Source organism: Chrysemys picta, chromosome 12 (assembly GCF_011386835.1).
Source record: "Chrysemys picta bellii isolate R12L10 chromosome 12, ASM1138683v2, whole genome shotgun sequence".
In the NCBI taxonomy this organism is placed as follows: Eukaryota; Metazoa; Chordata; order Testudines; family Emydidae; genus Chrysemys; species Chrysemys picta.
Genome location: NC_088802.1, coordinates 39,431,068 through 39,457,913, shown reverse-complemented (window position 1 = coordinate 39,457,913; position 26,846 = coordinate 39,431,068). Strand labels below are relative to the sequence as shown.

At 48.5% G+C, this 26,846-nt stretch overlaps 1 protein-coding gene across 4 annotated transcripts in view; it reads right to left on the bottom strand.

The window, feature by feature from the left end:
* Positions 1–26,846, bottom strand: part of SEPTIN9 (septin 9) — a 253,554-nt gene that overhangs the window by 203,759 nt on the left and 22,949 nt on the right. For 2 of the 4 annotated variants that reach the window (XM_008163849.4, XM_008163848.4), the window contains exon 2: positions 9,275–9,331. The exons of 1 other annotated variant lie outside the window; for it this stretch is intronic. In XM_008163849.4, coding sequence (XP_008162071.1) covers positions 9,275–9,331 — 57 coding nt within the window. Of the gene's footprint in view, positions 1–9,274; positions 9,332–21,275; positions 21,361–26,846 lie in introns of those variants that run through there. One more of the 4 variants, XM_065562712.1, reaches the window with a different exon arrangement.

Below are 26,846 nucleotides of genomic sequence, written 5' to 3'. Positions count from 1 at the left end.
CTTGAATATTTTAAAAAAATGTCTCTGAGCTTAGGGATGGATTTCGCTGCCTAGGGCAGTGACTTTATAGCACTAGCTGTGGACAGGAGCTGTGAACCCCCACGACAGCGCTCAGGCCTGACCTGCCTTGACCTCTCTAGTGCCTCCACTCCTGGGTCCCTCCCACGGCTATGTCAATGCCACACTTTGTAGTGAAAGGGATTTTACAGGGTCTGCTCAGACTTCAGTAGAGAACATCAGCCTTTCATTTTGTCCCCAGCATCAGTCTCATGAGGTCTTTGAATTAAGTTCTCTGGAGGCCCCTACTCATGAGATGCCATCCCATACTCCCTCACCTCCGATCGCACTTTTGGTCCCTTTGCCCCTTAACCCACCCAAGGTAAGAGGGGAATGAAGGGTAACAGGACTTGGGCATGGTGCTTCTTGCCTTGTGTCCAGTAGGATCATTTTGAGAGTAAAAGACAAACCTCTCGACTGAAGGTTTTCATGCCGTCGGCGAGGGCCCTTTATAATGCAACCCAGAGAGCTGGGCCTGAGTTTTGTGCTTCTCTAAATTATGCACTGCGCTTCCAAGCAGCCTCAAGATAAACTGCGGTCGGTCTTCAGCCAAGTGCTGATGATGCAAAACTAGGGACATTGCCTGCACTCTCTGCCTCTCGCGGACAGACTCACTGTGCCTCCCTGTATTGCAGCTGGCTCCGGTGTAATGCCTCTCTATTGGTCTGGCTGGCTGCAAATTAACTAGCCATGCAGCAAGACAGAGAACAAAAGCAGGGAAACATGAGGCACCTCTTCCTCTTTTACCCCTGTGGGAGTTCTCACAAACAAAACACCTGATCCAGAAACAGCTCTAGTAAAGAAAGTTTCCCTGCATCAGACTTAAAGGCCTTCTTCTCATTAGGGCTTGCCTGCGCCCCAAAAGTATACCGCTTTACTTGCACCCCAATCCGTGTGCTGCACCAGCCCCCCGCCAGAGATGTTCTTTCCTCTGGACAAAAAGCCAGAGAGTAGCCTGGAAGGAAACCAAAGTACAGAGCAGGTGGCGTCCCAAGATGCAGATTCTCTCCACTCAGGTGCTTTGGGGCTATTCACGGACCTGCCAGGTAATATACACTCCTGCCTGGCTGGCAAGTGTCAGCAAATATTTTCACTCACTAGCATTCGTCAGGGCTGAATCTGAAGAAGGTTCAGTGGGGGAAGCCCCGCCCCTGCAGGAAACACATTTCAATGGCATGTTAGGTTGGGAGCTAGAGTTTGCCATGGAATTTCTGATTTAGGGCTTCTGCTCTTCTCTCTCCTCCCGCCCAGCCGCCACTCTTCCTAGAGAGGAGCCGCCTGTTTCCAATTGCATGTTCAATACAGACCCCAAGCCTCCCACATTACTCAGCCTGATGGACTGTATTCCCTTGTTTAATTGTCGGGTGACATTGCCAAACCCAGACATTTGTGCGTCCAAGGGACTCTCAGCAGGGGCCCCTCCAACTCTTGTGGAGCAGCCATTTCTTGCTGTGCAGTGCTGCTGACCGTGGTTACTGAGCATTGAAACTCAGCAGTCAGTCTTGTTAATCATCCTTCCTGGGCTGCGCAGGAAAGAGAGGTTGCAAATTCCCAAATGACGCTGAATCTGGAGTTTGAGGGGTGGGGAATCGGAGCAAGTGACCATGCAGAGTGCGGGAGGGCCACCTAGGTGGGTGTGGGGAAGAGGGCTAATAACAATTCTGTATTTGTCTCTGTTCCACCTCTGAATAGGCTTCACTAAGTCCAGCTCTGTAGCTTCAGTGATCAAACTTTAGTCAATCCCCATACACCGGCTGCAATGGCAGCTCTATCCAGGGTCTGCATATGGCCCCCATTACCAAGGTCTCCGAGTACCTCAAACAAACATGTCTATGCATTTATCCTCACAACTCCCCTGTGAGGCAGGGCAGCGCTGTTATCCACAGGGAACAGATGGGGAACTGAGACAAGTCACTTGCTCAAAGTCACACAGGAAGTGTGCGGCAGAGCCGGGAATTGAACCCTGGTCTCTCCTAAGTCCCCCGGTAGCACCCTAATCATTGGACCTCCCTTGTGCTAGTGTCCTGGAACTGGAGGTGCGGGCCTGCTTTTAGATGACTGGCAATGGCAAAATGGCACTGGTACAGGGAGGAGAGAAGCTGAGGATGGAGTCACAGGACCAGATTTTCAAGTCGGCTCAGGGCCAGACCTACAAGCGCTCAGCCCCCAGCAGCCCCCATTGCTTATGGCCAGAACTCTTGAAAATCTGGCCCACAGGTGCAATGGCTGTGGAAAGGCACCTTGGGGTGGTGAAGAGCCCCACGCCATCCCTGACTGAGCAGCAGTTATAGGGGAAACACCACAATTGTCCCAGTTGTAAATGCTCCGAGGTGCAGGGCAAGAGAGGGGAGAGAGGAAATTTGGTCCTGAAATGAGGGGAAATGGAGCTGCAGTTATATGGAGCTGTAAATATTTACTGCAGCGTAAACCAAAGCACTGAACTGCTCGTTAAGATTCTCAACATGAAAAAGTTTATTAAAATTAAAAAGGGCTCACACCAGAAAAAGGGGAAAATATATAATTAGAGTCTGAAGAAACCAGACTAATTCTGTGTCTTTCAATTTAGCGTCTCTGCACTCCTAGTCCCCCTTCTGTCTTTGAATATAGCTGCATGAGGACATACCACACCAGAAGTCAAGACAGCATCGTTGTGTTTGCATATGAAATGAATTAAAGTGCACTAGAAACTAAGATCTGACTACAGACCATTCCACTGGTGGCCAAGAATTTGAAGCCAGTTTTCCCAAGGTGAAGGTTTAGTGCATGAACCCCTATCATCCAGACTAGTGTCACTTCCCATCCCCAAATTTGCAGGAGAATCAGAGTTTTTAAGAGGGATCTTCAGGGCTTATGGGATTATGACAGTGTCCTATTACGATCATGTCTTTGCATCAAGATACCAAAACATTATGAAAATGCAACATCATCACCCATAGACTCATCCGCAGGGCAGGAAGAGGTAAACATTGTGACATCATGGGACAATACCACAGTATCAGCAGGTGCATATTCATTCTGAAGCATCCTTCAGTGTATCCTTTGGGGACAACCATAGCCTGAACACTCAGCTGTAGCCTTTGAATAGTCACTTGACCCAGTATCTGCCAAGGACCAAATTTGAACCAAGGCCATGATCTAGCAAAGCATTTATGCATCTAATTAAACTTCCAGCACGTTTTCTGTAGTTAAGTCATTGCTCCAGGAAATCATTGTTAGGATAACTTTCGCCTCCCGTGTGCACCAGGAAGAGCAGCAAGAACCTGCCATAAGAAGATCTGAGATCTCAGACACCACATCCAGGGAATGAGGACTGGGAAGAGGTACAAGTGGCCAAGAAAGCAAGCAAAAAGGGAGAGAGATTGTGAACATAAGACTGCCCAAGGAGAGATGTAGCAAGGTGTCAAGGAGAGAGTGGGAGTTCTCCAGGGGATCTGTTGATTGAAAAGTGATAAGCATTCCTAAAATAATAATTAAAAATTAGATAAATTCTTCAGCATTCCGGAGAGAAGGAGGAATATGGGGGTAAGAGACGCTAGCAGCTGTCCATACATATCCTGGGGAGACAGAAGAAATGTGAAAGAAAGTTACCATCACACCAAAAGCGGTAATGAAAAGAAGAAAGTTTGCAATGGGCAAAGCCCTGAGGCAGCTGGAGCTTCCCAGAATTCCGAGCAGTGGTAGGGGACACCTCTCTCAGCCCCTTGGGATACAGCGCAGCACAGACAGAACACAGGGATGATAACACAGGGGCCAGCAGGCTCCAGAGATGATAAGATCATACCAAGTAAAAGCACAGAAGTTAGTTCTGTTAGAAGCTTCTTGTTGGTTAATTTAGCCCTGAAGACCAAAACCCTCTATTCCTTCAGCAGAGGAGTGTGGGGTGGGTCATTGCAAGGCAGGCATTACCTTTAGTGGGGCAACTCTGCCTCGCAGGAATCTGCTTCTGGGGGCCCAGTTCTGCAAGGTGTTCAGTGCTCCACTCATAGCAGGCCGGATCTTGCCCTTCTGAAGACAATAACAAAATGTCCTTGACACCAGTAGGTGCAAGATTGGGCTTTGCAAGATTGGTGCCTGGCTAAAAGGTTAGTTCCATCTCCAGACCCAGTCAGTCCTGGGCCCCCCCATACTGAGGCCACCAAAAGCAGGGGTGCCAATATTTATTCTATCATGGTAGTGGCCAGGGGCCCCGATCAGGCTCAGAGCCCCACTGTGCTCGGTGCTCTGCAGGCAGTGGATCCCTGCCCAGAATACCTTACAGACTAAGGAGACAAGCATCAGGCAGAGACAGGGGAGAGAAGAAGTCTATCAGATAGATAGATTGTTCCATACACCTGCTGTTTTCCCTGTGCGTCGCATTACATAAAGGTATATCCACTTCCTCCCAGCTGCCTCCCCCCGCCACATCATCAAAGGCTGGGTTATTTCTTGTAGGCCTTGCAGCAGAAGCAGGTCGCTTGTAATGTTCTGCTGAAAGCCTCTCCTCTGGGAACTAGATACCTGTCTCACCCAGAGAGCTGAACTGAGGCCAGCAAGGACAAAGGAAACTAGAGTCCTTTAATGGAGATTCCAGCAGTAGGGCCTGCGAAGCAGGATAGATTGAGATCTAAAGAGAGTTACATTGACCTGATAACCAGTATTTGTGGATTTTCTAAGGACTTGAGTCAAAGCACACCTCAACCAATGGAAAGACTCTCATTGACTTCAGGGGGCTTTGGAACAGACCCCAGAGGGACAGCATGTCTAGTGAGGGGGAGGGAATGTTTGCAGGAAGTACCATGTCAGCCTATGAAAAATTCCCCAAGGGGCAAGGAGGATGGGAACATCAGATTTGCATTGGAAGTCAGTGGGAAACTCCTCACATCCCGTGCTCCCATATGTTCCCACAGGGATCCATCCCATTTCAGTCACTTTCTCATTGAGTTCAGCATGTGCTGTGCTCTTTAAAAGGAGTCGGGGCTTATTTTAAAAACATCACTTTATATAGGCCATCTGGGATTAACATCCAGGTGAGGAGACAGACTATAAACACACAGTCTACACAGATAGACGCCAAATATCCCAGTCCTGCTTTTATAGCACATTGTCCATGGCCATTAGCCAAAGAGTGTTACAAACAAACGGAGTGAGAAAATAAAATTCTGACAAGCTTGTTACACTAATAACTCCAATGCACCCAAATGACGTTCCTTCACCAAGACCCGGCAGTGTCAGAGGTTTGAAAATGTATTTTCCCTGGGCTTACACCCCTATCAAGTCCATTTTCTTCTATTGTATTTTAACTTTCAGTGCATGGAAAAATAGGGGTTTTTTTAGCAGGTCTGTCGCTTAAAAATGGTAAGTTATTTCTACTTTCCTATGGTCTTCCCCAGAGCAAACAGAACAAAGATTTGTATTGTGGCTTCTTGCAATAGGTGATTTCTCTCTATATATGGCCTGATTGTGCCCAGCCCTACAGTGGTGCATGCAAGGGGATGAAGAAAGTGCAGGGAGCCTCCTCACACTTTTGTGCCCAATCCCTGTGCAAGGGCACAGTGGCAGCGATTGTGCTGTCCTAAGTGCTACCATCTCATTGCTAGTTCCTAAGACGGGGCAGGTCATAGCTACCCCCATCCCAGCAGAGAGGGAAGAGAACAGCTGTGGCAATCGAAAGGGAGTTGAAGGGCTATAAAAGGAGCTTTGGGAGCATGATTTCATCTCAGCCTCTGGTGGAGGACCAGTCCTGGTGCGGGAAAACCCATGTTCAGATGCCGAGAGACTAATAAAGGAGTTGCCAAACCAAACAAACATTCCAGGCTGACCCCACTGGCTTCATATTTCTCTTGATTGTTTCACAAAGGAAAAAAAAATCTGTTTTTCAAGCAGCCTGGGTGACAAAGTATAAGCAATGGTCGGTTAGAGCTGGAAATGGGTGTCCACAGACTGGCTGTTGAGTCCGATAGCCAGGCAGAGAGAAGATTCCCAAGGAGAGTCACAGCACTATGAGCTCTGGCTGCATGTGCCTGGTACTGCTTAAAAAACCAACTAAGCCAGAGTCTCTTTGAAAATGAGCATTCAAGCTCAAAGAGCAGCCCTGTGACTATAAATGTCGCCAGCAAATACTTGTGGAAATGGATTTATGGAGGCTAGCAGCTGCCAGCTCTCTCTCTCTCTATTCCTCAGTATCTCCTCCAGAAAAAGCTTCCAAACTGGGAATGCAGCTGCTAGGGAAAGGTCTAGAAGTAAGTTCCATGCCAGATCGATTGGCGAAACACTCCCTGGATTACACAGCCCAGTCAAGAGCACCATATCCCAGCGCTCATGTCCCCGGCGATGCTTTCACAGGCCCGCCATCTGGAAGACCACACGGGTGTTTTAAATGGAGGAATTTCAGTTTAGCCATTAGGGAAAGGTGACCATCCAACTCCGCCCACCTTGGCGAGCTGGCTCCAGCACATGAGGCGTGTGGGTGTGAAGGATTCCGCTCCCATTAAGGGAATGAAACCCACAAGGGTTCTCTCTTCCCCCCAAGTGACTGACCCAAGATGGCTACTGCTCGCTGTGACTGTGTGCAGAGGAGCCAGGTACAAAACCGGATTCTTCATCGGTGGAGACCCCACAGCTCCTGCAAGTGCATTGCACCATGACCCTGATGTAAAGCAACATTACATTCAAGAAACAGCCTGGATTCTCCAACCATCGCTCTACTTGTATTAGCAGTAAGCGGTGCAGCAGGCAGCCGGAGCAGTAGAACTAAGATATCTGTTATGGATGCTGAGTGGACAGTGTGAAGTGCTGGGGCTCTAGAGTTTTATGCGCAAGCAGCTTGGGCCTGGCTGGGTTCCTGAGCCCCCTGGTGCCACACTGAGCTAAAACTGAACCTTGACCCTTGTTCTCCAGCCCCACTCCTCATATTCCCACTGCAACTGGGAGGTTTGTTCAGGAGAAGCTGTGCCCACGCTCCCCAGCACAGCAGCGGTTGGAGTGAGAAGCCATTTCCCAGCTTGCAAAAAAATGTCCACTTCATTTGACATGGGGTTTGTTTTCCTTGATTGCAGTGGCGGTGCGGTCCAGCACATGGGGCAGCGGACTGGCACTGAGCAGATCTTGAGTCCAAACCTGCCTCTGCCACTGACCTGCTGGGTGAACTTGGGCAAGGCACTGCCCCTCTCTGAGCCTGTTTCCCATCCCTCCCATCATCTGTCTTGTCTACTCCCATGGAGCAGACAAAGTCTGTTACCCTGGATTTGTACAGTGCCTATAACCATGAAGCTCTGAACGTGGCTGGGACACCTGGGCATTAAATAGTTGTAACTGAGGAGCTGCCGGCAGGGTTCTTGCTGGAAAAGGGACAGCATTAGACAAACAGTGGCACAGTTTCTAATCTGCTTTCCTTCTAGCTGTAATAACACTACTGCAATAGATAGAAAAGGAAGCTTTAGGGACAAGTTTCCAGCCAGTCTTTAATAAGGCACCAACAGCATTTACAGGCACATGTATCTGCAAGCATAAAATCCTGGATGGGAACAGGGAATAGAGTGTTACCCATAATCCTGTGAGTCCTTTGTGCATGGAACTCCTATAGATGCTAATGGGAGTTCTCATGAGACAAGCTTCAGCCACGTCACTACAGGAGGAAGTGCCATCTTTTGGAGCCAGGGCTTCTGGGTATGGAAGCAACTGCACAAAGGTTCCATGATAGTGTGACCAGATAGCAAATGTGAAAAATCAGAAAAGGAGGTGGGGGGTAATAGGCGCCTATGTAAGAAGAAGCTCCGAGTATTGGGACTGTCCCTGTAAAATCGGGACAACTGGTCACCCTATTCCACAAGCCACAACCCTGCCAGCTATTAGAAAGGGAGACACCGGAATAGGAGCAGCTGGGGGTACTTGTCAAAGGGTCAGTGTCTTGGGAGGACCTGTAGCGAGGATGCATTTAGATTTCAACCATCACTTTAGTCACTAGGATCCCTTAAGCAAGATTGGCCCTAGGTGTATTGTTGGCCTAAACATAGCACCTCTGTCCCTTCCAACCCTGCCCCAGCCAGAACCCTTCCTTTGTACCTCTGACCTTCACTCCCATTCCGGTTTTCTTTTTGGTCCCCTGTAATCAGTTTTCTGGGCTCTGGGACCCAGCTGGGCCTTTCGTTCTAGTGGGCTTCTGCCCCCCGTTCTGACAGGATCAAATAGGCCCAGCCTTGCCTCAGAATCCTTTGCACTGGCTGCAGTGAGCATCTTCCTACTGGGGACTTCTGCAACATCTCCCATACTAGGCGATTCCCTTCTGCTCTTCCAGCCAGATTCCACTGACCTCCTGCTGAGACCTGGACGAGAGGGACGTTTGGGACTCCTGTGCTAACATGGTGCTATTTCAGATGTGGCCTCCTAGCTAAGCTCAGCCCTCCAGGGACCGCTGCAAGCTAGGCAGCCCTCAGGCTGGGTGTAAGATACACCAGGGTTCAAGCTGGCTCTGGGCAGTACCAGGTCAGACTAGATCTAATGGTTCTTTTTGGCCTCAAAAATCTATGACTCTATAACTGCTTGTATCTCCTATGCTTAAAGTAGGTGCTGCCCTCCAGCATTTTCCCTATTGCCCCATAATTCTCTCACTAGTCTGGGCTGAGTTCACACAGTTAATATCAGCAGGACTCTAAAGCTCAGCACATACGATACAGACGGGGCTGCAGAGCAAGGGGGGCTCAAATGCTGAAAGCCTCCGAAGGGGGACAAGAGAGCTGTGCAGTAATGAGTCTGGGAGACACCTGTTTAAAGAGAGAAACCCTCCCACCGGCTTCCTCCTGAATGGGGGAAACCACTTAAATCATGTCAAGCTGCAATTAAGAATGTCATTTTAAAGCACAAGCACACATAATCCGTAAATCTCCACGTGCAATAAAAAATAATGGCTTAGGAGAGCGAGAGAGAGCCATTAATTACCGGAACTGTAATTCAACCTCAGGGCACTCTCACTTTCTGCTCACTGGTGTCGGACCCTTGACTTGATGTGCGGATCCATCATTCAGCAGGTAATTCATCTCTAATTCTATAGTGTAGAATACGTAGGGTACGGAAGCCTTTCTCTGCATTTGTTAGCAGCCAGCTTTCCTTTCTAGCAGTGCTTGTTGTTTGATGGAAGGCGGAAGAGATTCTCTCTGATAGCCCCAAGAGGCAAGCATGGGAGAGGCGACCTTTCTATTAGAGGAGAACGACTCAGGGAAACAGGTGCGTTAATGCCACTTACTTGGACTTGTTGGGTCACCGAGTCGCCGAAGTCTCCCACTGGAGGTCCTGGCGATTCCTAGAGCAAGAAAAATCAGTGATAAGGCGCATGGCTAGCTAATGAGAACCTGGTTTGGTGTCCATGCTGTGATTCCTGATCTGCCAAGCCACCCTTCTTCTGCTGGTGTCTGCTTTGTACAGAAACATTACCTATGAAAACTCAAGAATGGGTATTTTGAATGGAGAAATACCTCACTAGTAACCTTCAGCTGCCCCTGAAGTACACAATGGCTGTTAGTGGTTGTTACTATTATTCTGCAGTATCAGAAACTGCAAGCATGTTTAATGGTCATGACATTGGAGAAGAAAGTCCTGAACTAATGGAGTAGGGGACACACCCACACCCCTTTCAATCTATGACTTTTTTACGATAGATATTCATGCAGGGCAATGTTTTCTCCAACAGGAACACACAGACATACCCACTCCTGGATCTTGCAGTGAAGTGAGTGTTGCTAAGACATGCAAACACAACAACATTAGGCCCAAATCAATGTCTAGGCTGGCGCGTGCACACAGTGTGTGCATGCATGGTACAGGGACTAAGAAGGGATGAAATGTGCCTCCCATATCCTGGAACTGCCCAGAGCCAGCTCGGCCTCTGGTGCAGGTTAGATCAGCCCAGGGGGCTGCAGTGGTCTCTGTGCAGCACTGCAGAGCACACTCCCTGACCACAGCATGCTCCTGACACGTCCCTGGAGACATTCTGTGCCGGGACCCTAGTGAGTGGTACCCACTGCTAGTTCCATGCCTGTCAGAGAGGATCGTTCCACCAGCAAAGTCAATGCAAAAGGACCAGATAGAACTAATTTATCACATAGCATCTGTATTAGTGTGGCTAAACTGGCTGAAATATTAGACACATCCCTGTGTTGTGGACTGATGGTCAACCAGCAGAGACACACCTGGTTTCGCTTGGTTTGAGGGGCCTTTTTTAATGAATTAGTCTTTCCATAGCAGTGTGTGTGAACCACCCCAGCTGCTACCCAAACAGTGGCAGGGAGATAGTTACAGAGAAGTTTACCCCATCCTGGAACATATTTTTCTTTAGAAAGTGACAGAATCTCTCCGTTATTCCATTCCACACCCCCATTCCAGAAAGAGAGTACTACTCCTCCATAGAGCTGGGTGATGCTGCACTGTCAGCAAGGCAGTGCTGTCTACTGGTTAGAGCAACGGACTGCAAGCAGGGATTCCTGGGTTCTGTCTCCAGTTCTGCTACCTACTCCTTGGCAAGTCACTTACCCTCCTTGTGCCACAAATTGCCCATGTGAGGATAGCCACAACCATTCATCTTCCACTTGTGCTGTAGGCGTTAAATTTGCCTTATTAACCAACTCTGATTTAAAACAAACAAACAAATTGGCCATATCCAGGAATCAAGGCTGCCCCTCTCTAACTGACTCCACAGTGCCTTGATGCTACAAGCAGTGGCAATTACATCATGGATCCAGTGGATCAGCTGATCTGGCTCCCACGGTCTACAATTCCCCATACTGGAAATTCCAAGAGATTCCAAACAGAATCCTTCAGTCTCTCTTGGTTTCTACTGGAAACTGGGGGGGCATGGATCAATGTTCACTTCGCACTCCTCATCAGTACCCAGCCCAAGCCGGGGACCTAATGATCCAACCAGTGGTCCAAATTCGGTGATGAATCCTGGTCATGTGCCACCTGAGGCATGTTGTGCATATGCTAAGAAGAAGACTGGACGACCAATGTCTCTAAGATCCAGTAGTCCCAGTAACTAGGAGCCAAGTAGATGCACTACTCTTTTCAAACCCTCATTGGCCACTAGGGCATTTTGAACAGGAATTTCCACTAAGATCCCCAGCCCACTTGCAACTTGCAGGACGCAAGCAGGTTTGGAACTCTCCACTTTTTAATCAATGCAGACTTCATTGATAAGAGATAGCTCACTAATAAGTGTCTTTTCCTCCCACCCTGCAGCAACCAGTCAGAAAACCAGGGTGCACCTACATCCCAGAGCCTAGAAACAGTGGGTTAAGTATTGTTGCTCCAGCCTCTCAGCTGGAACAGCTTGTGTCTTATTAAAAAAAAAAAAAGAGGGAGGTGGGGAAGGCAGCAAACCTCATGCTAACTGCCCTGGGTCAGGGGTTTCTGGCTGGCAACTCCACTTGGAAAAAGCGCCTCATCCTCAGAGCCGTGCGGGTGCGTTTCTCCACTTTCCTTTCGTAATATAAAAAAGTCTCTATGACTGCAAAGCCACGTAGCTGAACCCCTGGGCCAGTTCCAAGATGACGCACCCTGTTCCTCATCCCCGGAGGAGGAAGAGGGAGAGCCCCCATGGCAGAATCACCCTGTGCAAGGGGGAGAGTAAAAAGTCCAGCTTTGAAAAGGAAAAAATTGAAACTGATGTTTCCCCCCCTACTGGCAAACACTGCTCTATTGTGCATGTGTGAATGCAGATGGAAGAAAGCCTGTCCCTTCAACAGCTGTATCTGTATCAGTGGGGGTCTGATAGAACTCCCAGCAGTTCAGTTTGTAAACAACTTCCATTATCAGACAGCACAAGGCAGGAGTCTAGTGGACAAGACTTTGGTGTGGAACTCAGTAGACCTGGGTTCTATTCCCATTTCTGCCACTGATCTTCGGTGCGACCTTGGGCACCTCTCTGTTTCCTTGTCTATGGATGTAAGCAGGGTCTGAATGAATGCTCCCCTGACAGCTAGCTGGGAAGGAGAGAGACTTTGGGCGTGTTTATGTAAATACAGTTGCTCCTGCTCAGCGGATAGAGCGGTGTTAAAGTGATCAACTTTGGCTGGTGTTGGGTTACAAATCACCTTAGTACTGAATGCTGAGTTAGTGAAATATGGTTACCAATGTTGTAATTATTGTAGGAATACAGGGAAACAGGACTGTGCTTAATCTGTCCCAAATGAGGGGGTCACCGTCAGTTGAAAGACCTTGTTAATCTGTTCCTCCCCACTGTTCAAAGAAAGAGCGAAATATGCTTCATTAGGTGCCTCTTTTGTTATTTTAAATCCTCAGTCACTCAGAGCTGAAATCACTTGAGTTGGGGCACTGTCTCTACCCAGCCTGCAAAGAGCTGAAAATCACTAAGATACTGATGTGCAGAGATCATGGCAGATAACAGCAGAAGTTGACTGACAGTTAGCTGGCGAATGAGTGGCTGGTGGAGTCGGAGAGGCAGAGCGAACAGTCAGCCAGGTATCTGGCAGAAAGGCACCATGAGTGGCCAGCAGGGCGTCTGGCAGAGAGGCACAGCAAGCGGTGGGGGAGTGCCCAAGCAGCGGAGCGAATAAGGTGCCTCCTTACTTCCACCCAGGGTGGGAGGTGAACTCTGCAGATACACCTCTGAACTCTTTCAGAGTAGCAGCCGTGTTAGTCTGTATCCGCAAAAAGAAGAACAGGAGGACTAACTCTGTGACTGCACTGACCAAGGATAGCAACTGTGAGTGGGGTGCAGAGAAGGACAGGCATGTTAAAGGGATTTTTGAGTTGCTGGACTTAAGAACCTGAGGGGAAAGGACACTGCCCAACTTACTTGGGGGTGGGTGTTTTGCTCATGGTTTATGTTTATGAAGCCTGTTTGTGGTGTTTTCCCAAATTAACGCCCAGTTACTTCCCTCCTTTTATTAAAAGTTTATTTTCCATACTCAGACTCTGTGCTTGTGAGTGGGGAAGTATTGCCTCTCAGAGGCTCCCAGGGGTGGTGTATCATTTTCCCAGGTTACTGGGTGGGGGCTTGAGCCGGTTTTGTGTTGTATTGATTAGGGTTACCATACGTCCGGATTTTCCCGGACATGTCTGGCTTTTTGGGCCTCAAATCCCCGTCCGGGGGGAAAACCCAATAAGCCGGACATGTCCGGGAAAATAGGGAGGGAGGGACCAGCGATGCTCGGCCAGGGCCAGGGGTGCTCGGCTGGCGGTGCGGAGCCTGGGGCCGGCGGTGCAGAGCGAATAAGAAGCAGGGGAGGGCTAAGCGTCCAGGGGAGGGGGCGGAGTTGGGGCGGGGCCAGGAAGGGGCCGGGCTAGGGCAGGGGGCGGGGCCTATGGAGTGTCCTCTTTTTGGACCCTTAAAATATGGTAACCCTAGTTTTGATGGAAAGGAACCCCTCGATATTGAACCTGGCCCTGGTTGCTGCCGGCTCCGCCTGGCAGAAGGGTTACATTTAGTCTGTAAGCTCTCCGGGGCTAGTTTTGCTTCTTACCAGGTGTTTGCACCGTGCTTAGCACAGAGGATCCCCAACCTCACCTGGGGCCTCTAGGTGGTAATGTCACACAAACAGCATTGCAATCTCTTGTGTTTGGGGTTGTTTCTGCCACCACCTTCGGAAACATTCCCCTGAGATCTTCTTCACTTGATTTTGGCCCAAAAGTGGATTTTTTTCAGGAAGTTGGACTGGATATTTTGGAGTTTGTTTTCACTTTTGACACACACATTTTCTTTGTTAAAAAATAATTTTAAACAACACTTCTTTAGATAGGCTAAAACCTAGCAAGGAGGGGCTCCTCCTTGAGGACTAGCATTGTTGCTTTGTTTGGGCAGGGGGAGAGAATGATTTAATGTTCACAGAAGCTACAAGCATTTGAAAACTGCATACATAGGAGTAACTGCCCCCTTTTGGGTGACATACAGATGTGCAGTCATGCAGAGCTAGTTAAATCTATCCTTTTGGGGTCAAAGGCTATATTCACTCTGCTGGCAAACAGAGGCAAAGTAAGGAACTTCAAAGCTTGGACAGGATTGGACATAGGAAATAGATTTGATTCCTCTTAGCCCTGGTAACAAGATAAAAATTAAATGTAAAACATACGCAATGTCCAGTGTGGCAGAGCCCTCTGCATTTGGCGTTTCTTATTCTTGAACTTGCAATATAGCTATGTATCTATTTACACATACACACACACACACACACACACACACAGTGTTTTGCACTTACATGGCACCTGTCATCGAGAGACTTCCAAACATGTTGCTAGTATGATCTAGCTCTCACATTTCTGAGAAGCCAGTAAGGATTATTATCCCCTTTTAGTAGTTGGGTAACCCAAGCTGCAGAGAGCTAAAGTGACTGGCCCAAGTTTACGCAGTAAGTCAGTAGCAGAGACAGGATTAGAGCCCAGGTATCCTGACAGCTAGTCGGCTGCTCTAACCACTAGATGACACCATATGAAGCTTTAAAAGCAATAATATCAAGCTTTTATATAGCGGTTTTCATCGGTAGCTCTTAAAGTGCTTTACAAAGTATTATTATCCCCATTTTATAGACAGGAAAACTAAGGCACAGAGGGGTGAAGTAACTTGCCCAAGGTCAGCTAGAAAACCAGAGGCAGAGCCGAAAATAGAACCTATGTCTCCTGATTCCCAGTCCAGTGTGCTATCCTCTGGACTTCTCCACAGAGAGACAATCTGTCAAGACTGATCATGGGAGGGCGATTAAGCAATGTGGAAAGACTCCAGTCCCACAGGACAGGAGAGAGAATCTGTCATAAATGCAAAATGTATTCCTCTCCCCAGATCATTGTAAAGAGTGCAGCGCAGGTGGGGTGGACACTGTATCAGCATGTTAGATGGCATTCTGGGGTTACCTCTATTTATAGCACGGAGGCATTTACAGCTCTGGTTCTGGGCTATGGGACTAGGAAGCAAAAATCAAAGGCTTCTATCCTACACATTCTGTCTATGAGTTTTCCCTCTAATAGCAGCAGGAGCACCTCCAGCCCAGGCTATAAAGTACTGGAATAAGAAACAGAATTAAATACATCTTATCTGGTTGAAATTAAGGCAGTTTCCCCACAGTCCCTCAGTGTAATTTTGAAATGTAACAGTCCATCAGTTAAAGTAGGACAGTCTAAGAGCAGTTCATTCCCCTGCATTGACATGACCCTGTTATGCACAAGGATAGCGTTAGGGATGCTTACCACTGATCTCTGGCTGAACAGTATCCTGTTGCAGTTTGTAATCAAGGCAGAATCACTCCCAGACCTGCAGCCTAGGCCCATAGGGAACGCAGTGAATACAGTGGCATCCCCATAGCATGCTGGGCCTGACTGGGATCCCTTCTATAGCTGTGCAAGCCAGCAACAATTCCAATGGGGTTGCATCAGTTTGAGCAAGATCAGAATCAGGTCCAGTCACTCTGGCAGTCTCACAATCTCCAGACAATACAGGGCCCAATTCCCCATTGCCTGGCACCTCTTGTGCCACCAACGCAAAGTGTGTGTAAAATGCTCCCAAATCCCATTTTGCACTAGTGTAAATGATACCAGGGCCAGGGTGGGGAGTAGGGCAATGGGAAATCAGGTCCAGTGTCTCTAGAGGAATTGCCGCTGGTGGAAAATGACTGTCTCAGCTGGTTACTACCGATGCAAAACCTGACCCTAAACCCTGCCTTTATGAACAACCTCTGGAAATGCTAGTTAAGCTGTTGAAGGTTGGGACCAAAGCTCATAATACAAAAAGGGAAATTCTGCAGTAGGGCTGATCCACAGTGCATAGGCAGGTCCTCAATGACTTCTTCACCGTTCTCTCTGGTGTCTGGATGCTGGGGGTCTGCCCAAGCAGTGACGTTCAAATGCTGGCTCGGGACATAACTGAAAATGGGTTGGATGAGTCCCATTCCTGTTTGCCCACAACACATTCAGTAGAAGCTCAGAGTTACGAACACCTTGGGAATGGAGGTGGTTCGTAACTCTGAACAAAACGTTCTGGTTGTTCTTTCAAAAGTTCACAACTGAACATTGACTTAATACAGCTTTGAAACTTTACTATGCAGAAGAAAAATGCTGCTTTCCCTCAATTTTTTTTAGTAGTTTCCGTTTAACACAGAACTGTAGGTGCTTTTTTCTTTTTGTCTCCTGCCCCCTGATTGTGTTCTTCTAGTTCCAAATGAGCTGTGTGGTTAACTGGTCAGTATGTAACTCTGGTGTTCATAACTCTGAGGTTCTCCGGTAGCTCAACAACCCTGACCAGGTCTGTTCAACAGAGCACTAGAAGTGGAACAGCAGAGGGTGCTGCAGGTGAGGATGGAGCTGCATTGGAACAGCCTGGAAGCAGCAAAGTTGATGAAGGCTAGAAGTGGCATTTATTTGCAGAACATTGCAGGTAATGGGGGCAGAAATCTATGCCTGACTCCAGCCAGTGCAATTAGTACTTCTCCTTCATTCGCTCTAAATCCACTCTTACCACTAAACCCAAAAAGGAATATGTGAAACTGAGCTCCAGCCCTAATCAGAAACACGCACTGAAGAACCTGATACTTTCCCCAAGTTCTGTGTAATGGAGACACTCTCCAAATAAGCTGAGCACAGCTGGACAAAAACACAACCCATGTGTATGGTTTCTTTTGCTTTTCATCCTGGATCAGATGTCTCTGGCAGCAGCAGCAGCGTGCTGCAAACAGACCTCTCACTGGAAGAGAGGCAGGGCTGCATCTGCAGTTCCCTAGTTTACACTGGTAATGGATTCAGGCATGGATCAATGCCCATTTCTGATGCAGCTACTTGCCGGTGTGCTCATGTGACTGTGGCACGTGCCTAGGTGCACTGCTGCCTACAAGCACTGTATGGCCTAACTGGCAGAATTGTCAGTGCTCAGCAACCTTGGGCAGATCAGGGGTCAGATTCTAAGCTGGTGTAAACTGGCCAAGCTCTGTTGACTTTAATAGAGCTATGGTGATTTACAGCAGCTCAGAATCTGGCCAACAGCTGGAGCACAGTCATCCCTCCAGCAAGCTGCCGTGGAATTGGTATGAATAAACTGCCCACATGTCTCGCACTGGGCATGTCGCATGGTACTAGCTACCATGTGTGTCGCTTGGAAGGTCATCATTCTGCCACTGAGCAGTGGCCAAAAGCTAGAACTATGTAAACGGTGATTATGGATGGAGGTGAGCCCCAGTTGCAAAGCTGAGACTTGAATTTTCCCAAGCTTAGAGCAAGAAAAGGAATTATCCTATCTCCTAGAACTGGAAGGGACCTTGAAAGGTCATCGAGTCCAGCCCCCTGCCTTCACTAGCAGGACCAAGTACTGATTTTGCCCCAGATCCCTAAGTGGCCCCCTCAAGGATTGAACTCACAACCCTGGGTTTAGCAGGCCAATGCTCAAACGAGTTTTAAACTGAGTTCCTCTCCAGTTATGATCAGAGAGTGATTAACGAATCCATAGATTTTAAGGTCAGAAAGGACCATCAATACCATCTGCCTGACCTGCGTTAACTCCGCCCATTCCTGCATCATGCCCACTCGCTTGCAGTCGAAGTAGTTCATGTCTTTTAGAAAGACATCCAGTCGTGATTTAAAGATTTCCAGTGATGGAGAATCCACCACATGCCATGGTAAGGTGTTCAAAGGTTAAAATGGCCTCTAGGTATTGCGGAGACCATTTCAGGCCAGACTACACACAGGGAGGAGGAGGAGGGCTGGATGAATCATACAAAACGGGAGTCACAAATAGTTCCACAGATGGGAGTGGTTGGATCTGTTCGTTGTTGTTAGTGGGAATGTTATTCATTATTCATGAGTGCCTGGACATCTGCCATCTATTCAGGAAGATGCTGGTGAGTTATGAAGGCACCAAAAATATTAGCACAAGCGATTATTTGTACTGTAAAGGGTGTCAGTCAGCACTTGTGCTTCTCTGGTTTAAAAATCAGTCACGCAATCAGGTAGCAGAAATGGTACCACGTGACTTCACTGACAAATCACACTCTCTGAATACACCTTTGTACAAATGTAAATAATTACACCAGTTACCAGGCACTGGAGAAATAGCTTCTTTGTGCAGGGGGTCAATTTCACCATTTCCTCTGCTCTTCGTGAGGGATTCAGACAGCAATAGGGGAGAGAAACATTTTTAAATGAATAGGAAAATAATACTGTGTGAAACCATAACAATCAGGAAGGTGACTCGGGGGCAGGTATCATGCCTGAAATTACTTGTAATTCTCTTCTCTACTAGATTCCCAGTTGTTGATGTTCCTCTAACTTCCCCGCCCCTCATTTACCACACAACGCTTCCAAGCTCCCTTCGAACTCAGAAATGGCGGGGGTGACATGCCAAGTGAAATGCTGCTCTTGTGCTATTTCCATGAGAGATGGACTTAAACTCAGAGGTGAATTTGGTTTTACAAAAAAACGAAGAAAACAAACAAAAACCTTCAGTCAGAGTTTGCAAAACCAAACTCGGAGTGGTTGAGATCTGGCTGCCCTTTACTTTTTATCAGCCCCAACAATGTTCTGGGGACAGGCCTGGGTGTTTGAACAAATGGCTCCAGCCCATCTCCAATTTCTGGCCAGGCTGGAAGGAGAAAATACCGGACATCTATGGTAACCAGCTCTCACAAGACCTTCAGCCCAGCTCTGCAGCCTTATGAGCCTCAAATAATAATAATAATTCATGGAATTATGTATCTTGCAGAGGCATGTAGGAGCTGGATCCCACTGTGCTAGGCGCTATACAAACATAGAACAAACTGTTGGTTCCTACCCCCAAAGAGCTTTCAGTGTTCAAACTTTGGGGTGCTCATCACCCAGCCGAACCACCAAGCTTTCTGAAACTCTCCTGTCACAAAGCAAACCCAGGGCCACCGCCTGGCTAGAGAGATCCCTTATCTGATTTGATGGAGGGAAGAGAAATTTTAAATATGGAATCAAGTATGTCCACAGGAGATCAAATGGTCCCAAGACTCCTCCCTCCTGCCCTCAGCCCCATACTATTCTAGGCTCTGGCTAGGGATGAAAACTCCCATGGCAAAGCTTCGGCGCACTCTGACATTCTGCAGAGCTTTGTAACACTGCGCAGCAATGGGCGGCTCAAAAATACAGGCATTTAAAAAACTCTGTTTCCTGCTTTCCTCATGTACGCTCTGTGCAATTCGACAGATGCTTTTGGTTTTCAGCTGCAGATTTTCCCCAGTGGCCCTTCAGTGCTTTCCTGCTCTGATTTCAAACACGCAGCGCTCTCTGGCTTCTATTTTAGAGGGTTCCCCCCCCCTCCAGTCCCTGGACTGACACCGCAGAATTGATCACCAGAAAGCTGCAGTCCTAGGGCTGCTTTCAGGATGGAGTACATAATGCTGTTGTTTGTCAGACTCGGAAAGACAAATGTTGATTTTTCCCAGAGGAGGATGGAGTGTTTAAAGAAGAGAAGGCTTATAAGAGGTGTCTGACTCTCCTCAGCGCCTCCTTTGTTAAGTGTATCTGTCCTTGAATAGGGGGCCTCAAAACCAATTAACCAAACTCACTCAATCAAGTTCTCACCTTACCAAGTGGAAAAAAAAAAATCAGACACAAGCGCACAAACAATCTAAAAGGATCGTGCTCTTCACCCTGAAGCACCCTCGGCGTCAGTAGTTTGCAGTCACTTACCTGGGCCCGCTTCACCATAGCTTGTGTGGTTATTTACATAATGCAGTGTGGATGTAACACACAATCAGACCACAGGCAGAGCATTTTACATTTATTTTGCACTTCTGTAAGCGGCCCCACAAGGTGCATTGGTGAATCGGGACCTCTCTTGGTTAAGTCTCCTTCGGATTTGTGGTCTCTAGCATTCTGATCATGGGGCTGGTCGACCTAGATTCAAGCCCCAGATTTGACACAGACTCCTTCAGTGGCCTTGAGCCAGTCACTTGAGCCCAGATGGTGTCTGGCCCCTTGGGACATTGAGCATCCAGATGGCTGTTTTACAGTTTTGGCCCCATCCCTAGTCACAGCTTGGTGTTCCATTCACTTGCAACAATGTCCCCTAGGGATAAGGTTGCAGGGTTTGAAGAGGCAAACAGCTGATCAGCTGTTCAGGCAGTGTGGTCTGCAGAAGCAAACCCTAGCCAGGGAGTCAGGAACCGCTCTGCTCTAAATATGGCTGGGCCACTGACTCACTCACTGCAATTCAATTCTTCTTGCCAGGCACCGATCTGCAAAAGTGGGTGAATAACACTTCCCTGCTTATAGGGCAGCCCAGGGATCTATTCCCGAATGTCTGTACTTGTTACTAGCACCATAAAGCACTTGGTAGGTGTGAACTACTTATAGATAATGGCGGAGATGGCTATTATCCACAAGCAGTTTGGCAGAGGGAGGTTTATGACTATAGATGCTAAGAAGCTTTGAATCCTCGCTGTAGGGTTTTTTCCATAAAACCTGCCACAGACACAGCCAGGGCAGCTCCACTGAATAAGCTAATAACATTCTTTGCATGTTTTTCCGTGTGTCTTACAGGGATTTTTAATGCTAACTGCAAGAGGAGGGCAAAGCGGAATAGAAAAAAAAAAAAAAGAACCGAGGACTAGCTTTTGAAAGGGATTTGGGTGCCTAAAGATGCAGCCAGGCGCTTTTTGAATATCCTGCTATGCGACTCCCTGCATCTGGAGGTTTTTCCCCTACTCCGCTTTGCCCCCCTCTTACAGTTAATATTGAAAATCCTTGTAAGACAAGGAAAAACATGCAAAGAATGTTATTAGCTTATTAAACAGAGCTGCCCTGGCTTCGTCTGTGGCAGGTTTTATGGAAAAAGCCCTACAGCGAGGATTTGCTGTGTTTGCATTCGGTCAGTTCAGCTCCATGCAGATGGACAGAGGCACAGGCAGAGAACTGGAGCACAATGATCTAGGCACAGAGCCGCGAGGGGAGTTAGGGTCTTACGTATCTGTGAGGATCTGGGCCCTAATCCCAGCTCCACAAACACTCAGCAGCCCGGGCTTTCCAAACAAGACAGCTCCCCTTCAGGCAGTTAACTAAGGGTTTAATATGCAAAAGGACTCAACACCCAGCATGCTGAGCTCTGGAAAACCTGACCCCTCCAGAAGCCCCAATCCTGCATGGGAAGCAATGGAGGGGGAAGGGCAGCCCTGAACCCACACTGAGCCACAGTAGCTTTAAATAATAGTAATAAAACAAGGAAGCAAGTGTTAGGATCAAGGTACAGGGGGTTTGCTCAAAACAGGAAGGGGGAAACAATTATTTAACTAAACTACCTTGCCACTTGTGTCCTTTTAAGTTCGGCTTCCAATAAGGCCGAACAACTCTGGCCTCAGTGCAGCTCATCTGACTGCACCTTGGAAGTCAGCTCCCTAGATGAGGTGGGAAGAAAGCACCCTAGAGTGGTGCCTTGAAACAGGCCCAGCTGGAGGAAATACTGCTTGATGTTACTCTATGGTTACCCTCTCCTCTCCATGGATACCAAAAGGTCACTAAGCAGCCGGCTGCTCTAATGGGCTCCTCCAGCTGCAGCTGAAGAGTGGGAGTATTAGGGAAAGAATAAAGCACCTGGCGTCTACTTAAACAATCAAACTCTCCTGCAAGGCAAAATGAACTGGCTCACGTGAAAAGCGTGAGTGGAGCTGCCACCTGCAAACTTAGAACATGGGTCCGGATTCATCACTCATCTATTTATGAAGGGAAAGTTCACGCAAGAGAAACCCGAGCATGTGCTGAAATACAGTGTCATGCAAATATAACATAGTCTGCTGGGGACAGGAGAATAAGACAGGGGATGCCCTAATGACCTCCTAGAAAAGCCAGGCTGCATTGGCAACAATGCCATGAGCCCAAGAGATTAACATGATTTACCCAGCGGTAAGGTCAAGACTAGAACCCAGAATGCCAGTTGCCTAAACTCTCCACCCTCATGAGCCACACATCCAGCTATGCTGCCTGGGGTGGGAAAATTGCCTTTTTCCCTAAAGAACCGTTGTCACTTCTGCAGCACAAATACACACCTACACAGAGAACTGAGACCTGCCTTTTGCTGCTGTTGGTTTTGCAACAGGAAGGTCTATATGACTGCATCGAACAATGCGGTGCATTGATCCAGGCTCCAAAGGTTGGAAGAGTTCAATATATAGAGTCCCCTGTGGAATGGAAAGGACCCCAACACCCTGGGCTGTTCTTTTTCATCTCAGCTCACACTCCACCCCCAGCAACCCAGATGTACTGCACTGTAGTAGCTGGAGGTAGGCTCCAGCGCTGTCAACATTTATATGCTAGGAAGGACTGAGGACTGTAGCCCATAAAGGATGAGAGGCAGGTGATCTCTACAGCCTGAATCCAACACAAGTGCTGTGTGGCCTCCTTTTTAAGACAAGCTGGACGGCAGGAGAAGGTGCAATGGTCACGCAGTCCAGGCTTAAAAAGAGACAAGTTAATAGCGCCCCCATCAGAACATTCTTGGTCTCTATGGACTTGAAGATTTGAGGTCACTTTCTGGAGTACTGCTGGTCTCCTTTGCCTGCACATCAGGGAGGTTAAAGGGTGATAAGAAATGAGAAGGGGCTGTGAGTAATTCTCAGGCAGCTCAGGGCATCCGAAGAAGTGGGCTGTAGCCCACAAAAGCTTATGCTCAAATAAATTTGTTAGTCTCTAAGGTGCCACAACTACTCCTGTTCTTTTTGCAGGGCATTCTGACATTTATAATCCCAGACCAGCTACATAGTATGTTAAACTCAGCTGTGGCCCAACAGGCCTTTGGCGGTTCCCTTCCCAACTGGTTGGGACTCTCAGGTGATTATGGATGTCCACTAAATGGCACCTGGGCATTGCCAGACTCTGTGACTTAGCAAATGACCTGGCTTCGGCTGCTTTCCACCCTTTCCTATTCGAGAGGGTGCCAGAACACCCTGTCAGGCAGGGATTTTCAGGCAGTGCCATTCCAAACCTGTCTCCAGTATTGTTCTCCAGGACATGTCCACTGACAGGATGGAATCTCTCATGCCTGGATGTAAGCACCAGGACTGGACAGGGGGTGGAGGGAGGATGCTTAAATGGGTGTTAAAATTCCAAACTTATCTCAAGCAGCTGAGTTCATGGATAGAAAATGGTTCTGCTTTGTCTCAAGAGGAACTGCTGGCCCCTCTCCCTGTGAACACGTCACCTCAGCCTCAGCCTGAGCCACTGAAGAATATCCACTGGCTCAGTCCAAGTTTATTTTATCGTACTGAGGTGCCAGGTCTGTGACCGGGTCAGTCTCTAGCATGGCACAGTTTGCTTCATGAACAGCTGTGCCCTGTGCCACTGACCCGTTCCTGGTCCACTGATATTACAGGATGCTGGGAAGGCAGCGCATCACCTACCCACCTAGGGATCTCTAAGTTGGAGCATGCAGTCGCTTATTTTCAAAACTTCATATGGCCTGAGGTGAGTTCAAGCAAAACAGCTCCTTTAACAGCCACTGTGTAAACCAGCAACCTGCTGAACAAACATGACAGAAGGATAAGAAGGGCTTAGCCCCAGCTGTAAACAGCTGTTCACTTTCAGGATGCAGCTTAGGGAAGAAGGATTTTCCAGTTGTTAAGACACTACCCTGGGACTTGGGAGACCTGGGTTCAATTTCCTGCTCCATCACAGGCTTCCTGTGTGACCTTGGGCAAGTGATTTTGTCTCTCTGTGCCTCAGTTTCCCACCTGCAAAATGGGGATAATAGCATTGCTGTCCCGCACAGGGGTGTTGCGAGATAACTATGTTCAAGACTGAGAGGTGCTCAGATACTGCGCTAATGAGGGCCAAATAAGAGCCTAAGTTATCTCGATGGTTGGTAAGGCAAGGAGCTGGAAGTTAGGATGCCTGACTCTGATGCTGTGGTGCTGTGTGACCTTGATAAAGTCTCTTCACCCCTCTGTTCTGCAGCTCCCCATCTGTAAAATGGGGCGTATACCACCGTCCCCTCCCAAATGGTGCTTGTAAAGGGCTTTGGGGCCTTCAGATGGAAGGTGTTAGAGAAGTGGGATATATCTTTAGTTACAAAGCTCAGCCAGTGGAAGCGCCAGAACTCCCTGTGGGTGGGATCTGTTTGTGACGTGGGCACTCTGCGAGATGGTGACAAACATACACCAGTGCGCCATGGGAGGAAGGTTAGAAGACAGCCATGTCCCTCACCCCGGGTGGGGCAAGATGAACCACAAGGCGGCACTGCTTTGGCTGCCTGTAAATAGAGGCCTTCAGTCTCCAGCTCTCCCAGGCCTGGCTCTTTTGCCAGCAATAGACACAGTCAAAATCTGGAAAAGAAACCAGTGAGACAGGGTTGGGATAAAGGGCTTGATCCTGCAAGGTGCTGAGTGACTCTGGAGGGTGTCAGTGGTATCTGAGGGTGCTCAGCACCTAGCAGCGTTAGGACCCATTTGGTTCAAATTCTTATTGGGAAAGGCCAGGCCTGTAATTTATAGACAGCAGAGGTTCAACGCTTCCAGACTGCTCCGAGGGACACTGCCAAGGCTGCTATTGACCTACAGGGTTATCTCCCAGCTGTGTTTTGGCCTGTGGTTGCGTCATCCCTCAGACTGCCCATCCGTCTGCTTCTTTCTCATGAAGCAGGCCAAGAGGGGCCAAAACGAACATGGTCTCCCTGAAGAACCGGGAGGAGCGGGAGACTCACACAGCTCAATCCCACAGTCAGCTCCTGCGAATGGGAGACCCAGGAGGGGTCTGGTGGAGAGACCCACGCACCCCCCCACCCGCAGATACAGAGCACTAGGGCATTGTCACTGGGAGGGGAAGGAGGCCCAGAAGCAGGGATTTCACTCTCTCTTCCCTTGGGTCACAGAGGGGCCAAGAGACATTTCAGAATCAGGAGGGTATTTAAAGAAAAAATATATTACTTATGGGGGGGTTCAAGCTTTGGGCCTGTGGGGAGAGAGAGAACAGGTTGGGGAGGAACAATTCTAGCTGCTTGTACTCACCAGGAGAAGTGAAATTCCTTGTGCTTCGTTATTTTAAGGCCTGATCCAAACCCCACTGATGTCAATGGACCTTAGATCAGGCTCATAACAAACAACGCTAATGACAGTTACTAAGGGGCCTGATCAGCCTCCCATGGTGATCAATAGTGAGGGTCCCACTGTTCTCAATGGGAACCAGCTCAGGCCCTGAATTTCTAGGTACCTGAATGTGGAGACTGTGAAAAATGTTTAGGATACAGTCAGGGAAAACTCTTGTGGTCTGGAGGGTTCACCCAAGAGTTTGCGGAGATTTGTGAGCCTTTCCAGTGACCCTGGGCCTACGTGAGCTGATTTATGGTGTTGCCATTTGCTGGATAATCTCAGATCTGTCACAGTTGAAATAAGGGCCTATTCATGGGTCTGTACCAGGCACATAATGGCTAGCATGGTTGCCATGCAGAATCCTCAGCTGGGCCATAAGGCACTTAAGCCATCTGCCCAGTGGCAACTTGCCCCATGGCCACCTCAACATAGCCAGGGCTGCGGAGCCTCAGTGTCGTACAGCTTCACCCTGGGGAAGTATGTGTCCCACAAGTCCATCTCCTCTCACTGTCAGGCTGCTACGGACATGTCAGGGCTGAGCAGAGGGGCTATTGATCCTTCACTTCCCCCAGAGCAGCTCCGTGGGTCAGGCGGAGAAACCAAGGACTTTTTCACTGTTTAGTCTTCCTGACATCTCCTCAAGGCACAAATCAAAGCCAGGCTCTGCCTTGGAAAAGGGACTAACTCCCAGAAGGGGGAAATCAGCTCTGGCTGGGTGGAAAGCGATTCAAGTCAGCTGCATCATCTCAGAACAAAATTCAGTCCTCTTACCCACTCACGGTTCCCTCAGCCTCACTGAAGCAACACGGCATTGGATATCGCACTGACTCAGTGCAAAGCAGAGACTGTTATAACATTTTGAATGACCTGGCTTGTGCGGTACACAATGAAGGTGGGGGGAACATGCCTTTGTAGGGTAGAGGAATAAGGTAGTATCCCTTATACCTATCTCATAGAGCTGGAAGGGACCCCGAAAGGTCATTGAGTCGAGTCCAGCCCCCTGCCTTCACTAGCAGGACCAAGTACTGATTTTGCCCCAGATCCCTAAGTGCCCCCCTCAAGGATTGAACTCACAACCCTGGGTTTAGCAGGCCAATGATCAAACCACTGAGCTTGCGGCCCATTGACCTCTTGCCACCCAGCTTCTTTAGGGCCTGGCTGGCTGGCACACTCCCCAGCTCTGCCCGGGGGCAGGCCAGCCTGCTCCCCTCATTTGGATTCTTCTGTGGGTTGGCAGCTTGCCCCCCTGCCCCTTTCTATTACAGCAGAATCAGGAAAGCTCCTTGGCTCCGGCCCCTTGTTTATAGGCCTTTACACCAACCTGGAGCTGAGCCATCCCAGAGTAGGCAGCACTATTTGGTTTTGGTTTTATTACCAAGCCACCCCTTTGGTGAGATTACCGTGGAGTGCTGCATTCCTCAAAGTTGAGCAAGTTCCTGCCAACTAAGCCTGGGGGCCCCTGCTCAGATTCCTGCCATGACACAGACAGACTACACAGACACACAAGGCAAACCCAACCCGGCGGGTTTCACACTCTCCAAGAGGTCTTCACTTAAACAGGGTCAGCCTAACCATACATCAAGAGAAGAAAGCAAGATCTTTGGTACAGCAACTTTCCCAGTGCTTGTGCCCTGTACAGGTTATAGTTGAGGATGAACTGGAAGGGAGAATGAGGAGCGAGAAAAGCTACAAATATAGGGGTAGCCAAACTTACTAACTCTCCGAGCCACATACAACAACCTTCAGAAGTTCGAGAGCCGAGGTGCATCTGCCAGGGCTCAGGACTTCAGCCCC